We start from the raw sequence: 18,379 nt of genomic DNA, 5'->3' as shown, positions 1-18,379 counted from the left end.
GCTGGTTGGCTCAGTGGTAAAGCATCGGCCCAGCATACAGATGTCCCAGGTTTGATTCCAGGTCAGGGCACACAGGAGAAGTGACCATCTGCTTCTTTACTTCTCCCCTTCCCTCTTTTCTCTGCCTCTCTTTCCTTTCCTCCCACAGCTATGATTCAGTTGGCTCAAGCACAGTGGCCCCAGGTGCTGAAGATGGCTCCATGGAGCCTCTGCCTCGGGTGTTAAAAATAGCTCAGCTGGGAGCATGGGTTCCAAATGGGTAGGGCATCGGCCCCAGATGGAGGTCGCTAGGTGGATCCTGGTTAGCACGCCATGTGGGAGTCTGTTTCTCTATTTCCCCTCCTTTCCTCAAAGATAAAGCTAGCTAGATCACAGCTCATAATAGGAGGGTCCACAAGCCTTTGTCTGGTGAGAAATGGGGACCAGAGCAGGGAAACTAGGACACGGAAAGGAGGCCCTGAGAAATGTCAAGTGTTTTTTTCTTTAGGCACTCGTTTGAATACTGTTGTTCCCCAGTATTCACTTTAAATTCCCCATTTCTATTGAATGTCTCTCAAATGCCTTTTTATTTTTGATGTCATGTCACAAAGTAAAATTCTCTCAGATGAGAAAGTGAGGCTTACTTTATCTTTACCAGGTGACTGAGGGAAATCTGACAACAAAAATGGTTTCTTCAGAAAATAGTTTTAAAAATGTAATTATGTAGAAAAATATAAGTATTGGAATTGCTTTAGATAATTCATTTCCTTTAATGTGCTTTTAATTTTAATTTTATTTTTCTCAAATAAGAAGCAGGGGAGGCAGACAGACTCCTGCATATGCCCCAACAGAGATCCACCTGGCAAGCCCCCTGAGGGGTGATGCTCTGCCCATCTGAGGCCATTGCTCCATTGCTCAACAACCAAGCTATTTTATTGCCTGAGGTGAGGTTATAGAGCCATCCTCAGCACCCAAGGCCAACTTGATCCAACTGAGCCATGGCTGCAGGAGGAAAAAAGAGGACTAGAGAAAGAGAGAGAAAGGAGAGGGGGAGAAGGGGAGGGGTGGAGAAGCTGATAGTTGCTTCTCCTGTGTGCCCTGATCAGGAATTGAACCTGGGACATCCACACACCGGGTCAATGCTCTACCGGCCAAGGTATTTAATGTGATTTTAAACACAATTTATTATTACTGCCTCTTTGTTGTTGCCCACTATTTTTTTTACTAATGTTATTTATAATTACCCTCTCTTTTTGTCTGAGAAATTCTAGATATAATGTGCCTTTCTGGTTTCAAGACATTTTCTGCTTACTATTATAATTTTCCTGAATCACTATATTTAGAAATTTAAACTTGTAGAGGAAAATAATGCTTTTTCATTTACATTAAAAATACAGTGAGTGCTGGTGAAAAGAATTCTTTTCCTTAACAGGAAAAGAAGGCAGAGTACATTAGTATGGAATTGGAGATAAGGTCCAAATGCTAACCATAGATTAGATAGAAGTGAAGTTATTTGTGGCGAAAGAAACAGATTATAAATTATAGAAGAAAATGTGTTTTGTTTATACCTAGGGCTGGGGACATAGTTATTGCTTAGTTGAGGTTTATTAGAGGATTAACTTACAACACAATGGGAAACACACCCAAGTCCCTAGCCCTGAGGAGTTTCAAACAGGTCCTTTGTGTTGCTGTCAAAACAGTCTCCATTGTCACAAGTGCACATGTGTGCATGCACACACCCTTGGGTGGCCCTCGTGGTTCATTCCTTTGTGGTTATCTAGTCAGTATCAGCACAATAATATCAACTCAGTCTTGAAAAAGTCTTGCAGGGGGTTGCTTAGATAAGGCTTTAAGCAGGGGTCCCCAAACTTTTTACACAGGGGACCAGTTCACTGTCCCTCAGACCATTGGAGGGCTGCCACATACAGTGCTCCTCTCACTGACCACCAATGAAAGAGGTGCCCCTTCCGGAAGTGTGTGGAGGGGGGGCACGGATAAATGGCCTCAGGGGGCTGTATGCGGCCCAGGGCCGTAGTTTGGGGACGCCTGCTTTAAGGTAACTTTTGGTTTCTTATCAAAAGAGCCAACAGTGTCACAGAAACTTGCTTTCAAATTGTGAAGGAATCATTGGGCAGCTGAGTGTGGTCTCAGGGAGAATGAATGCTACTTGATTTTGGAAGCAGCATTACCTTTTCAGTGAGAGTCAAGGATTCCTGAATTAGAGAGGTCAGGAGTTCTTCTACGGGTCAAACTTCGCGTTGCCAGTGGAGAAATTTGCCTCAATACATTATCTGAGAAGTTCCCGAAAAATCCTGTGTACCAAAAACTTTCCCTTGCAGCGAAATGCTTACTGTTGAAATTGCTTCTATTCACACATGGAAAATGTGCTTTCTCAGGAAAGGCACCAGAAGCACCCAGTCAAGTATTGCTCGAGGCACCACCTAAGGGTGGTGCTTCTGTTGGGAAGCCCACAAGTCAGCGGACATCGAAAGGGGTAGGGGCCCTTCATGGTGGACAAACTCAACCAACCTTACTATTTTGTCTCCTCCTTGGAGATATACACTAGGCCAGTCTATGTTTCAGTTATTGTGAATACTGAAAATATGGGGAAATAAAAAACAATTCTACCTTTCTAAAGCCATCCCAGCAACTGGTCTTTGATTTCTTGCAAATGTTTGGCTTATCACTTTATGTTAATTGCGACAGTAAAACAATAAAGACTGGGGTTTAATTTTAACTCTTGCCGGTCAGTCTAGGGCAGTAGTGGAAGATGAGGAGCTGGAGAAATATTAATCTAGGCTGATTATTTAACTTCAGCTCTATTTTGAGAAGAACACTATGATAGATGCCCGCTCAAGACAATGAGTCTCTTCAGTTGTATTTGGGTTTATCGCCGGTTTCTCCTCATTCTTTTCACTCCATTGATTTTACTGCCCCTGCCAGTCATCCTCCAAAGCAAGGTAAGTGCAACCCTGGAGAACAGGCTGGTGGATTTCCTGATTTATTTCATTGTCCTTTATTGTTGGCCCAGGTGTTAGTTCATTCTGGTATACTTCTAAGCATTTTTCTGTTTGCTTCTAAGTGTGGTCAGTGTGTAACGTCCAGAATGACAAACTCAGTGCAGTGGCAATCTCTTAGTTAAATGACTTGAATCAGTACATACTTTGTGACTGCCTTCTCTGTGCCAGTCATGACGAATGTCACCGGCTGGTAAGAGGACAGGCGCCCTGCTTCAAGTCCCAGGTTGACCACTTACAAGCTGTGTGGCCTGGGTGAGTTACTCAAGCTCTCAGGGCCTCGGTTTTGTGAGAATCAAATCAGTGAGCACTTATCATTCCCAGAGCCTGGCACACAGGGAGTGGGGCGGCGTGGGTCTGCCTCGTGCGTTGCCTTCACAGCAGGTGCAACTCCCACGATGATGCCGTTTCTCTGAGTAGAGAGAAGCAAGGATTAATCAAGGCTATACCATTCCGGATTAAAAGAGAATCTCTGTCATTCTAATACCATGGGTCCAGCAGCCACTGCAGAAGTTGTCCACCAAGCTGGGAATCCCTGAAAGAAAGCCATGGGAGCCAAAGAATAGTCGTTTTTGATTCTGCTGAGGTTCCTTCTACCTGCATAGCCGGCAAAGGGACCAGCCTCTGCTGCCCAAATGCAGGTCATCTGCTCTCAGGGCAACTGGCCAGCTGGGCATCCCCTTGCGTTGAGGCCTCCTGGTCCTTTGTGGAGGGAAGGGAGAACCCCATCCTCACTCCTATTGGTCCAACATTGTTCTGAACCCCCAGATTTATACAGAATTTCTAGTGAAAACAACAGGCACAGTCAATTGTTTTTGGTTGGGTTGGTTTTGTTCTGCAAATCCCGTCCGTGTGACTGATCCTGCTTCTCCTCCCTGCCCCTCCCACACTCCTGGCTTTGGAGCTCTCCTCAGGAGTGTCCCGCATCCGTTAGAGCAGTGGTCCCCAACCCCCAGGCCTCGGACCTGTACAGGTCCATGGGCCATTTGGTACCGGTCCACAGAGAAAGATTAAATACTTACATTATTTCCGTTTTATTTATATTTAAGTCTGAACAATGTTTTATTTTTAAAAAATGACCAGATTCCCTCTGTTACATCCATCTAAGACTCACTCTTGACACTTGTCTTGGTCACGTGATACATTTATCCGTCCCACCCTAAAGGTCGGTCTGTGAAAATATTTTCTGACATTAAACCAGTCCATGGCCCAAAAAAGGTTGGGGACCACTGTGTTAGATGACAAATTGGAGTGTCAGACATGGGGCTGTAATTTGAATGCCCGCCCTCTACCCTCTTTGAAGAGTTGTTACTCCACCTAGCATATATGACGTCTTCTCGTTCCAACCTGGTCCTAAGGTCCCCCACACCTAGCTGGACCCTACTGTGAACCCATCCTGGTTCCTAGATGGACCCCTGCTATCGTGTAAGATCTCTTTGTTAGTCTCGGCATAGGTCCTGACTGTCCAGCCCTGGAAATAGGAAACCACGCTCGTTAAGACAAACTCAGGCCACAGCTGCTTACCATCTGGGCTGCTTCTTTGACGTATAAACCCAGAACACTCGGACTATCATCCATCCTTTTCAGAGAAAACAAGTAAATAAATAAAAAGCCATGACTTCAGCGCATGGTTCATTAACTGAAAAGTACATTCTTGCTAAGAAAGGCAGTCATTGATTTTTTCCAGGTGCTGTGATAAGAGTACATTACGTCTGTGGGGACACAAGGGGCTGGGCATTTAATGAACTGTGTTTCCTTTCCTTTCTCTCTAATCAACTTATTTGTTAAAACTCAAGTAATGTCAACAAGAAGATTTTTTCCTAGTACAATAACAGAATTTCATTTTTTGGCTACTCTGAATGCATAATCATTTAATCAACTGCCCATTAAATTCAGAGTATTATTTTAACTGTTGCTCACAATGAAAGCAGAATTTTTTCCCCCAGAGAATATGGGCCTTTGGAGGGTATAAAATTTAAGTAGAGGCTTGCTTTGACACAAATCCAAACCAATTTATTAAAACTTTTAGGTTACCAAATTGGAGAACCTTACACTTCTAAACACACAGTAACAGAAAAACTAAAGATTCACGCAAAATAAAATGTCAGTTTTGCTTTATAGGAACAAAATAAATCTACATGATCTAGAACCAACAAGCAATAAATTATTGACTGGTGCTTTTATTTTTTTCAATTTCCTTCCAGTTATTGAGTTGTTTGTATAGACCAGGGGTAGTCAACCTTTTTATACCTACCACCCACTTTTGTATCTCTGTTAGTAGTAAAATTTTCTAACCGCCCACCGGTTTCACAGTAATGGTGATTTATAAAGTATGGAAGTAACTTTACTTTATAAAATTTATAAAGCAGAGTTACAGCAAGTTAAAGCATATAATAATAATTACTTACCAAGCACTTTATGTCAGATTTTCACTAAGTTTGGCAGAATAAATTTTTATAAAACAACTTACAATAGTTAAGTTAAATCTATCTTTTTATTTATACTTTGGTTGCTCCACTACCGCCCACCATGAAAGCTAGAATGCCCACTAATGGGCGGTAGGGACTAGGTTGACTACCACTGGTATAGACTGACCTTTAATTCCATCTCAGGTCAAAATGTGGCATCAATAATGAGAGCTCCTCAGTGGTTTTTTTAATGCAATGTTCAAAGGGGAAAAGAAGAGGTTCACTCTGAGGAGCTTGCTTCTGTTCCAAGCATTCTGCTGGTTGCTTTATCTAGATTATCTTATTTCAGTTACAAATAATAAGATAATCGCCTCTGTTCTATCACTCTCTCTTTCCATTTGAGGACAGTGATGCTCAAAGGCGTGGGACAACAAAGGTCACACGAATTTTGTAGAAACCAGATTTGAACTTGGGTTCTATCAGAACCCTTAATGGACCCTTCCACTGTGGTTTTCTTTTGGTCTTCTTGAAATTTTATACTTTTGATGATTTACCCTCTATTTTGAAGAGTTACTTAGTGTGGCTTGATAATCATTTATTAACAGCTCGGGCATTTCTCTTCATGATGATGCTTAAAACAGGTCAGACCACAATACGCAATACTGTAACCATTTTCCCAATTGACCTCACGCTATTCAATATCTTCAAGAAAGAAACTTGCAGTGATTCTAGTCACTGGGGATGGGCCTTGCTAACCAGAGGAGAGGTTCAGGCTATAATACAGAACATAAGGCATTTATGTTAGCAAATAATTTGCCATCAGGAGAGGCAGATTCAGGTAGCAACTCAAACTGTGCTCTGGAGAGAACAAAATGTAATTGTCATGCAAGTGAAGGATTGCTGACTAGGTTAACAGGAACTGGTTAGTTCCAACATGCAAAGAGGGGAGATGCTAATTACAAGGAGGAGGTAAAGTCCATGTCGCAGTTGTCATTCCAGGATGTTTATGACTGAGCCTTGAGCTGAGGTTAGCAACAGTTGAGCAACTTACTATAATAGCAGTTTTGAGAACTGAGGCACAAGTCTTGTTGGTCCCACTTCCTTAATAGTTTCCTGACTCTGTTTCAAAGCGATTCTCTTAGCAATACATATTCTACACTGCTCACAAAAATTAGGGGATCAGGGAATGTGCAGAGACTCCAGTGCTTCCAGCCCTTTGAATAGAGCATTTTCACCAATGAAATAAGTTGGTTTTGATTCTCATTTGCATAATTGAACTTTCTTTGACTTGTTTTTTGATATTCTGCAGTTCTTGTTTAATAAAAAAATCAAATGTTTCTTTTTTTATCGCTTCATTTTCATTTTGAAATATCCCCTAATTTTTGTGAGCAGTATATTTTATTTTTTCGTTATCAGCCCATGAGAACTGAAGTAGCTGTTGGTCTTCTTATGTGTGTCATTTGAATCATGTCCCAGGGTCCTTCCCAGCTGTACAAGCTCTTGTCAGTATATGGTGTCCTCTTCCCTTCCATATTAAGTGTTCTCCATGAGTCACGGCATTCATTAAGTTGGTATCTTAATATCCTTAAGTTGGAAGAGACCTTAAAGCTGTGTGTTTTATTTTTCATGGAAATGATATTTTATAGCGAAGGAGAATATGCCTCACCCCAGAAGCTCATGGGCGTAAATTAAACAGAAACTCAAATTTAATCTTTTAGATTTTATTATTAGTTCAATTTTGCAGATTAGAAACAAAGACAGAAATAAGTAAATAGGTTGCCAAATGTGACTATTAAGATGTTTCTGTAACTGAGCTCAAGGGGTTGGCCACTTGAGGTGCTCTATTCTATTTTTAGTTTTTACTTATTTTATTCTTATTTTTTAAGTGAGAAGAGGAGAGAGGAGATAGACAGACTCCTGCATGTGCCTGAACTGAGATCCACCTAGCAACCCCTGTCTGGGGCCATGCTCAAATCAAACGAGCTATTTTTAGTACCTGAGGTCGGAACAACTGAGCTATCCTCAGTGCTGGGGTTGATGCTCAACAAATCTACCCACTGGCTGGAAGAGCAAGAGGGAGAGAAGCAGACAGTTGCTTCTTTTGTGTGCCCTGACAGGGAATCAAACTTGGGATGTCCACATGCCGGGCCAATGCTCTATCCACTGAGCTAGCCAGCTATTCTAAAATGAACTGTGGTTGTGGCAAGGTAGTTTCATTTACTTGTAGGGAGCTCTGTGTACCTGAAGGGAGACCTAGCTATTCCTTATATACATTGGCCAATTAGCTGTTGATTTCTTTTTTGGAGCTGGCTACACTTACCAGGTTGGGTTCCTATCTAGTTGATCCTGTTTAGAGCTGATCTGCAAAATACTGTGCTACATTTTAACATTTAGCAAGAATAGTATTTAGTAAGTACATTCCAGACCATTGAAGACTGGGAGACCCATGTCCTACCTAACATATCCAACCAACATCTGTCTGACTCTAGAGCCAGTGATCTCAACCACAGTTGAGTATCTGTATCTTATAACTTCCAGAGTGGTAATAAGTAGACCCTTAATACATTGGTGCAAATGTCACTTTACTAATGGAATCTTATCTTTTTTATTGCTTAATGCTAAATCATCAGAAATGCTGTTTTTTTAATTGTTACATAGATATCATGGTAGTTTTCCAATTAGTAGTTACTGATCAGTAAAACAAGCCTGTAATGTGATTGTTATTTATGTAAATATTTGAATGAAGTTAATAAGTACACTGGATTTTTCTCATTTCAGAAAGGAAATTTCTTAAATATTCCTAGATAAAAACTTGTTACAACTAGCTTAGGCTATGTTCCTAGTTCTAGTGGTGTTCTCATGCAACACTGTTCTTCTGCGACTATTTCCAACATCTTGTTTATTGTTACTCTTCTCAGTACTCTGTGCTGTTTCTTCACTTCTTTTCCAGTTCTTGGGTTTTCTTTGCATTTCTATAATGAAACCAAAAGATAGAAAAGAAAGCCAGGTTTGTTTGAGGAGTAGTAAGAGAAGAATATTGTACAATGCTATTTTTTGTTTGTGGAGAACATTTCTTCCAGGTGTCTCCATCTGTCTAGTGTCCATTAATTAGCAACCACAGAGCCAGTAAGCAGCATTCTCTAATTGACTAGTTGTAAATCCAAGACCAGATTTCAATTTTCTCTCCAGTACTTCTGGATTTCTCTAGAAAATATTTTACACCAAGAGAGACTTAAAAGAAGAGAATGTGAGAGTCAACATAGCAGGGCAGGACAAAGATGGGAAGAAGCCAAGCTCCGCCCCTTAGCCCTAAACCCAGACAATTCATGTAAGAAAGTGATTCACCAGACGGCATGGCTCAGGGAGGGAGGAAATCCAGTGTGAAGGGCTGACTCTATTTCATCTGCTGTTCCCCTCACAATATATTCATTTTCAAGATCATCAATTTCCTAATTTGAGTAGAAATTATAATAAATAAAAGAAATGATACATAATGAGAGGCTTATGGTGCCGAATTTAAATAAACTAAACAGATGGGAGAAACACAGTGCTTGTAAAGAACTGTAAACTTTAAAGGGATAAAGGACCTACTTAGAAGTCTGATCAAGAAAATAAAAGTGGGTGGGAAGAGATTTAAAAATACTACAAGTGAAAGAAGAGGAAGGGGACAAATGCCAAAGAAACATAAAACTTTTTTATTATTCTTGATTGATTTTAGGGAAACACAGAAAGGGAGAGAGAGAAGGAAGCATTTATTTCTTGCTCCACTTAGTTATATGTTCATTGGTCGCCTCCATTATGTGCCCTAACTGGTGATCAAACCTGCAACCTTGGTGTTTTGGGATGATGCTCTAAAACCGACAGAGCTAATTAATCAGAGTCAAATAATAAAGAACTTTTAAAGGGCCAAATCAAATAATTAAATATTTTAATAGAAACATTTGACATCATTTTAAATGTCGCTTTAAAATATTGTAGGAATAAGCCCTGGCTGGTTTGCTCAGTGGTAGAGCATCGGCCTGGTGTACAGGAGTCCCAGGTTTGATTCCTGGCCAGGGCACACAGGAGAAACGCCCATCTGCTTCTCCACCCCTCCCCCTCTCCTTCCTCTCTGTCTCTCTCTTCCCCTCCCGCAGCCAAGGATCCATTGGAGCAAAGTTGGCCTGGGCACTGAGGATGGCTCTGTGGCCTCTGCCTCAGGCGCTAGAATGGCTCTGGTTGCAACAGAGCGACGCCCCAAATGGGCAGAGCTTCACCCCCTGGTGGGCATGCCGGGTGGATCCTGGTCGGGCGCATACGGGAGTCTGTCTGACTGCCTCCCCGTTTCCAACTGCAGAAAAATACAAAAAATAAAAAATAAATAAAATATTGTAGGAATATAAGATGAAGGGGGAAATGCCATAAACTCTAGGAAAGTGACTATTTTGAACACAAGAAAGCACCACAATGATGGAGGGCAAGAGAAAATAGAACTCGTGCTAACAGTAATGAGATAGATGAACAAAGCCAAAAAAAATCCAGATTTGATATATTTTTATCATATAAATATTTTCTTAGAAGTTGCTAAGCCAAAGTGTTTGTGCTAAAAACTATGAAATCTAAACAGAAGTCTAAATTAATGTTCATACCTTCAAGTAGCTCATACAATGGCTGAAAAGTCAATGGATACTAGGGCAAATATGACTCACACAAGAAGGCTGTGCAGTAATAAAAATCATTCTTGTGTTATAGATGTGTAATCAACAGGTGGATAAACCTTTAACAGTTCCACTTGCCCATGACCTGATGCTCCTATTTTCTTTTCTTTTCTTTTTTTATTTAAGTAAGAGGAGAGGAGGAGAGACAGACTCCCACATGTGCCCCAACCAGGATCTACCCACCAAACTCTCTCTGGGCCCATAGTCTGCCCACTTGGGGCCATGCTCACAACCGAGCTATTTTTAGCATCTGAGACCAATGCACTAGAACCAATCGAGCCATGGTTGTGGGGGAGGAAGAGAGAGAGAGGGAAAGAGAAGAGGTAGGGGGAGGAGTGGAGTAGCAGATGGTCACTTCTCCTCTGTGTCCTGACTGGGAATCAAACCCGGGACATCCACATGCTGGGCTGATGCTCTACCACTGAGCCAACAGGCCAGGACCGCCTATTTTCTTTATCTTAAAGAATATGTCCAGTTGCTAGGCCTGAACCTAGGTATCATCTCAATAGCTTTATCTTGGCTCCCATCACTCCATCTGTGTTGATTTACATCTTCTATCCCTGCTCCACCCATCTGCTTCCACATCTTCTTTCTAGATGGCCTTGCTTGCTTGAAGCTGACCTCATCTCTTTCTCTCATAGACCATGTTCACACTCTTCCTCCAAAGTCTTCTTCCAGAGTACTATTTTTAACATGCCAACCTGATCTTATCATACCCCTGGTCAGACTTCTTTAAGGGCTTCCTTATACATACAGGGGGGAAATATCTAAACAAACATGCATATATTGATGGATCTTTAAAATTTTGTTGCCTGACCTGTGGTGGCACAGTGGATAAAGCATCAACCTGGAAATGCTGAGGTCGCCGGTTCGAAACCCCGGGCTTGCCTGGTCAAGGCACATATGGGAGTTGATGCTTCCAGCTCCTCCCCCTTTCTCTCTCTCCCTCTCTCTCTCCTCTCTAAAAATTAATAAATAAAATTTAAAAAAAAAAAACCTTTTAAAATTTTGCCATTTATTTGTCCTGACAATCCTCCCCCAAACCCCCAATACCTACTACCCCCATTCAAATTTTCCACACTAGTAGTATTTCCCTCTTTGCAGTCCCTAGAATCCCCAAGATCAGTGCCTCTGTCTCTGCTCATGCAGCATCCTTTTCCTGGAATACCCTCTCCTTTACCCTGTTCTTGGAAGAGCAGCTCAGGCTGGTATGGAAACAGTCTCATCGTCCACATTCTCATTGCATCACGGATACACTGGCCTCTATTAGAGTATACAGTGTATATATTCCACTTTGCTTTTATCCTTGCTTCCCATATAGACTGTAAATACCTAAAGAGTATGGAATATAGTATTTATTTTCTGTTTCTTCCAGCACCGAACACAGTGACTGTCACATGGTAGATAGTTGATAATTCTGCTGAATAGATGGACTGATGATCTTTCATGATAGAAGGGTGTGGAGAATGAAGCCAGATCTTCTAGGAAGGGCGGGATGCAGGAGACAGGGGTAATAAAATGAAGCAACTTCAAACAGAGTGAAAAGAGGTACTAAGGGACAGACAAGGATGTTGGTGTAACAACAGCAGGGTGTGTCTTCCACCAGCTCTTCTTTTCCTTTCATAGTACATTTTTATTATATATTTAGTTTGGTCACAATAATGTGAATGTCCACTATAAGCTTCATAATAACCATTAGAAATAGTCAATATTATCATCCCTATTTTACAGATGAGTAGAGACTCAAAGAGGTTAAGTAATTTGCCCAGAGTTACACAGTCTATAAAGGGAGAGGAAGGATTTAAACACAAGTCTGATTCCCAGTGCCGCCATTTGCATTGCTTATTTCATGGTCTTTATCGCTGATCTTTAGAAGTATGTGCATGGGTTGCCTTGCTCTATTGTTCCTGCATTTGCAATTACCAGAGTGTATTGTATATTGAGATGAGGGCCCCTCTGCCTGGATTACCGAGCAAGACATAAACCTGGGTTATTTAAACTGTTGAGATTTAGGGAGTTTTGCCACACTGTACCCTCATTCATTTATCATATTCTGAAAAACACCCCAAGTGATTCTGTTGTGTTCCCTCGGCCCATTTCCTCATCACTAAAATGAACGGGGCTCTTAAAAGAGTTTGAAATGCTATCTGTGTGCATCAGTGGCCTCAAATTTGCCTGGGATATGTGTTTAAAACTACAGCCTCTGGGTGTGAAGTCCAGGATGCTGCAGACTCTTAATGTTTTGGAAGCAGTAAATTCCGTGGTTGCATTTTGGTCAAAGACTAATGCACAATGCACTGTGTGGCTGGAGAACTAAAGGATCTATGGCTATTTCTAGTTCCACTGTGTGCATAGGGCATAAAGATAGTACATCTTCATTGCTAATTAGTTACAGAGATTAAATGAAAAGAAAGAGTTAAAAATTTCTCAGTAGCCTGACCTGTGGTGGTATAGTGGAGAAGCATCCACCTGTAATGCTGAGGTCGCTGGTTCGAAACCCCAGGCTTGCCAAATCAAAGCACATACAAGAAGCAATTACTATGAGTTGATAGTTCCTGCTCCTCCTCCCCCCCAAAATCAATAAGTAAAATCATAAAAAAAAATCCCAATAATAGGCATAATCCAGCCACCAATTACCTTTCCCTGATCTCCATATGGGCTAAAAAGAAAAGGACCAGAAAGTGCTAGTTAATTTTTCTTGGCTTTGTAGTTTAGCCCCTTCTTACTCTCCATCTTCCCAGAGGAAGATATTTCCAGTCATTTCAAGCCTTGCCGTGTACATAGATTAGGTCTTGAAAATCATTGCAGCATTATTGGTAGGTGTATTATGTACCAAGCAAAGCTGGTTACAGGCTCTGTCAAATAATGTGTTTTTCTTCTAACACAGATTTAGAATGCATGATTTTTTTCCCTTTATTAATTTCTTTGTGTTCTCTTTAGAAAATCAACTGCAGCCAGTGGGGTTTGTGATTGGTCCCACCTACTCAAGCTGTGCTGAGAGATCATATTCACATACGTACTAAATCATCAGCCAAATTACTTCCTTGTATTAGTGTGTCATTAAAAACGGAGGGAAGGGTGAGAGAAAAAAACACCTCTGTATTTTAAAACCTAATTTATATTTCAATTCCATCTGGAGCTATAATTTAAAGTAGAACCAAGGTGATTTTTAAGTATAATCAGCCAAGATAATTTGACAGTCAGAACTTGGTGGAGGGGAGGGGGAGGGGCAGCCCTTCTCCAAATTGCCTCGTCATAGCTTCATGAGCCTTTTCCGCATGTGCAGCAAGCTTCCTGGCAGTGTGGAGTTGAGGTGCTTAAGACAAGAGATATAGTTTAAATGGGGCTTGGGGAAGTGGGAGAAATGTCATCCATGGGAGATTCGCCAATGCAGGTAAAAATTTCCATTCCAATTCTAGTTTATTGCCAAGAGACATGTTACCTCCAGGGAAAAAGGAAAGACATTCACCCATTGGAGTGAGGGTCAAGATTCCCAGTGCCAGACAGGTAGGAGAGAAAACAGGAAAGAAAACAAGGCAGAAGAAAGAAGTTTATAAGCTAAAGAACTTACGCCTAGCATAGTGACTGTTTTATATAGGGGTCACGATATAGGAATAAAAACAATTGTAGAAAGAATACAGAGAAGAAACATTTGTTTATTTATTAAATATTCCTGAGCATTTACTACATATTGGGCACTGTTTAAAGCATAGGAATAGAGCAGCAAATGAAATGAGGTACACTCTCAGGGAGTTTATGCTTGGGTTGAACCCCAACTTTACCTCCTACTAGCAATGTGATAACTGATCCTTAGTTCAGCATGGCATTTTGGAACCGCAAGTGTTGTATTTGGCATGTTGTAGGCATCATAAATGTCTTTTTTTTTTTTTTTATGTAGCAGACTATCTTTTAATTTTTTTTTTATTTTTATTTATTCATTTTAGAGAGGAGAGGGAGAGACAGAGAGAGAGAGATAGAGAGACAGAGAGAGAGAAGGGGGGGAGGAGCTAGAAGCATCAACTCCCATATGTGCCTTGACCAGGCAAGCCCAGGATTTTGAACCGGCGACCTCAGCATTTCCAGGTCGACGCTTTATCCATTGTGCCACCACAGGTCAGGCCATAAATGTCATTTTTTCGTACTCTTACTTAATCATAAGTCAGAAAAAATATTTGTTTTACTTGGAAAACATCTTCACCTTTTTTTTTCTTTTTTCTATTTTTCTGAAGCTGGAAACGGGGAAAGACAGTCAGACAGACTCCCGCATGCGCCCGACCGGGATCCACCCGGCACGCCCACCAGGGGGCGACGCTCTGCCCACCAGGGGGTGATGCTCTGCCCCTCCGGGGCGTCGCTCTGTTGCGACCAGAGCCACTCTAGCGCCTGGGGCAGAGACCAAAGAGCCATCCCCCAGCACCGGGGCCATCTTTGCTCCAATGGAGCCTTGACTGCGGGAGGGGAAGAGAGAGACAGAGAGGAAGGCGGGGGTGGAGAAGCAAATGGGTGCTTCTCCTATGTGCCCTAGCCGGGAATCGAACCCGGGTCCCCCGCATGCCAGGCCGACGCTCTACCACTGAGCCAACCGGCCAGGGCCACATCTTCACCTTTTAAATGAGCTTTTCTATCTATAAAAGCTATGATCAGCAGTCTAAATAAATGTTATACAACCAGGACCCCCTTCCCACACACAAACTCCCTTCTCCACACTAACTTCAAAGCAAATAAAAATTTCTGTTGATCAGAATGGCTCAGAAAAGCAAACGAGTGGAGGGAAGGTGGGGAAGGTGGGGAAGGTGGGAGACTGTGGTCTCAAGTGCTCTCACATCATTCTGGGGTCAGAGTCGGCTTCAGTGTCACAAACTAAGGGCCAGAGGGAGGTTTTGTGCTGTCCTGGCAGGACAACACCTCAGACTGCCAAGGTAACATCTTCCAGACAGGGATCTAGGGACTAGTGGGAGGCAATTATAAAACTTCTAGATAAAGAATAAGGAGTACAGAAAGAAAAAAAACATAAAAGGGACAACTGCCACCCAGGATAAATCTGAAAATTAAATCTTAAGTTACAATAGGACAATTAGGAAAGACTGACAAGGAAATCAATACTGAGATGAAAACACTCTAAATAAAACAAAAATGTTAGGGAAATCAGTGAGAAAGATAATAAAATCCACAAAATAATAAACTATTTTTTACAAATAGAGATATGTTAACTAAACACTAACAAAATGGATGACATGGAAGAAATAGATAAATTTGTAGAAACATACAACCAATCAGATTAAATATAAAGAAATAGAAAACCTAAACAGTACTAATAATGAGAAAAGAGCTTGAATCAGTAATCAAAACCTCCCAATTCATATGCAAAAATATGAAATGTGGCCCTGGGTGGTTGGCTCAATGGTAAAGCATCGGTCCTAGGTTTGATTCCCAGTCAAGGCACACAGGAGAAATGACCATCTGCTTCTCCACCCCTCTCTTCTTCCCATCTCGCTCTCTTCCCCTCCCACAATCATGGCTCAATTGGTTGGAATACATTGGCCCTGGGTGCTGGGGATGGTTTCATGGAACTTCTGCCTGAGGCTCTAAAAATAGTTTGGTTTCAAGCATGGCCTCCGATGGGCCGAGTATTGACACGAGACAGGGGTTGCCAGGTAGATCCCAGTCCAGGCTCTTGTGGGAATCTGTCTCTCTATCTCCTTTCCTCTCACTTGGAAAAAAAGAAAAAAAAAAAGAAATGTACATAAGTGATTGAGGGAAGGCTCCACAGACAACATATAAATCAAACTGCACATTGAAGGATGGGCAAGTTTTCAAAGTAGGTTATGAATCTAGCTTGGGCAGAAGGACACTACCTGGAAGCAAGTTTCTGTTTGAAAATTGAGTACAGAATTAAAGATATAATGGAGGTCTGGAAGAAGTAAGCCATTCTTCTCACTTTACCCTATAAAAGAGACCACTTCAGGAACTTGCTGGCCCTGATTCAAAATGTTGGGAGAAGGCCTGAGACTGTGCATATCTCACAGCTTGGGGCTCATGGGATCATGTACCACTGAACAGGTTTACAGGGAAATTCAAATGAACCATCTAAGTGTTGATTCTAGGATGGGAAAGCAAGATTTGTGAGGCAGAGCAAGTGGGAAGTGTTTTTCTTGTCAGAGATTTTACTTGGATGCATAGAAAGACCAGGCAGGTAAGAGAATACATGAGATGGAGTGGTGGTGTTGAACACAGAATCGAAAAATACACACCAGTCTCTAAAGGGCAAGCTTTTCTCAAGTCTGGGGAATTGTTGACATGGGAGAATCTGATCCCGAAGTTACCAAATTTCTTCATTTTCCATGAGAAGCCAGAAATGTCTGTCTTCTTTTTAATATGAAATCTGTTGGGTTTCAAATCCTGACTTCAAACATACACATACCATTGTGAGTCAAATAAATGGTGTTTTGTTGCTAGACTTTGCCATCAGCTTGCAATTTCTTCGTCTAAAGAGTCAAACTAGGTCAGAATTCAAGAGTCCACAATAGGGTCAGAGGCAGTGGTAGGTGGGGACCGACTGGTGTGACTGGCTGGTTGAATATTATGGACTAGAGTTCAGTGAAGGAGTGCATAATCAGACCAGAGGTCAGAACACAAATTTCAAGCTTGGAAACAAAGACTCTTTAAAAATAGAGTTGATATCAGGAAGTAGTGGAGTAAGTGTTATTATGGTTAGACTGACGGTGACCTTGAATGCAAGAGGAGGATTTTGAATTGTTTTCAATCAACTACTGAAAATCACTGACTTGATTGTTTTAAATCAGGGCTGGGCCTGTTAAAATATGGAAGTATTCCAGGCAAGCAAATAATTTAATACTAGAAGTTTTGCTTTTTATTTCATCCTCCTCAAAGTTGCCCTAACTGAGCATGATTATGACTGTCTAGTTGAAGTAAATCCATGTTGAATTGAAATTTCACCCCTCATGGGATTATGTGTGTGAATAGAATTAATAGCACTGTTCTCTTTCCTTCTTCCTTCCTTCCTTCCTTCCTTCCTTCCTTCCTTCCTTCCTTCCTTCCTTCCTTCCCCCCTCTCTCTTTCTCTCCCTCTCTCTCTCTCTTTTTCTTTTTCTCTCTCTTCCCCCCCTTCCTCCTTCCCTTCCTTCCTTTCTTTCTCTCTTTTTTATTTTTCTTTTGTTGTTTTAGCAGTCCCTTATGGATGAGTGCTCCAGATTAGATGTCAGGAAGGCTAGCCCCTTAATCTGGCTTTATGCAAAGAAATGACAAAGTCAAAGTGGGTTCATAGAAGATGATCTGGTTTTGGAACAAGCTTGCCTGCTGTGAAAGAAGTGGGGTCAAGGCTGAAGGGCAGATTTGAGAGAGAAAATGATAGGAGGTAGAGGACCAGGAGACTGGTTGATTGTGCCTGGAGAGCAAGGTAGTAAAAGGTTTCTTTTATCTTTGATATTGAGGTCCTTGATACCTTTCTATGGTAGAAAACATAAAGTCATCAAGAGGAGCTCTTAGGTTATTCTAGTATTAGAATTACCACGGTGAGTCAAATAAATGGTCTTTTGTTGCTTGACTTGGCCATCAGCTTGCAACTACTTCATCTGAAGAGTCAAACTAGGCCAGGATTCAAGAGTCCAAGATAGGGTCAGAGGCAGTGGTAGCTGGGGACCGACTGGTGTGACTGCCTGGTTGAATATTATGGACTAGAGTTCAGTGAAGTAATGCATGATGAGACCAGGGATCAGAGCACAAATTTCAAGCTTGGTAACGAAGACTTTTTAAAAAAAGAGAGTTGATATCAGGAAGTAGTAGGGTAAGTCTTATTATAGTTAAACTGATGGTGGCCTTGAAGGGTTATTCATGTGTGTTCTAAAAAGCAAGGCAGGTCATCTAAAGGGTAAGCATTTATCAAATCTGGAGAATTGTTGACATGAAAGAATCTGATCCCAATGTTATCAAATTCCTTAGATGTTCAGGAGAAGTGAGGAATGCCTATTTTCTTTTTAATGTGAAATCTGCTGGGGTTTAAATCCTGACTTCTATTAAACACACACACACCATAGTGAGCCTTTCTGAAAAGCAAGACAGAAGCTTCCTCACCTCTGTGTCAATGTCCCTGAGGGGCTAATGCAGTCTCACCCATGCTACGTAAGTTGGCACTGTCCTCCTTTCTGTGAAACAAAGCACAGCAAAAAAGTTCTTCTAGGTTGATTTCCCCTTTAGTAGAAGGAAAGGAAGGCAGGCACGCCTGGGATCCAAACAACCCGGTTCGGAGGGGTGCAATTAA

The 18,379-nt window shown here is 41.6% G+C and overlaps 1 protein-coding gene across 1 annotated transcript in view; it reads left to right on the top strand.

Moving 5' to 3' along the window:
• The first annotated feature begins 2,749 nt into the window (after positions 1-2,749).
• SLC13A1 (solute carrier family 13 member 1) overlaps positions 2,750-18,379 on the top strand; it is a 91,697-nt gene continuing 76,067 nt past the window's right edge. The window contains exon 1 of the mRNA XM_066362572.1: positions 2,750-2,939. Coding sequence (XP_066218669.1) covers positions 2,841-2,939 — 99 coding nt within the window. The 5' untranslated portion in view covers positions 2,750-2,840. The remainder of the gene's footprint in view (positions 2,940-18,379) is intronic.

This window comes from Saccopteryx leptura, chromosome 2, assembly GCF_036850995.1.
Source record: "Saccopteryx leptura isolate mSacLep1 chromosome 2, mSacLep1_pri_phased_curated, whole genome shotgun sequence".
NCBI classification, from domain to species: Eukaryota; Metazoa; Chordata; class Mammalia; order Chiroptera; family Emballonuridae; genus Saccopteryx; species Saccopteryx leptura.
Note: the sequence above shows the minus strand (reverse complement) of the source record. Positions and strands in the feature narration are given on the sequence as shown.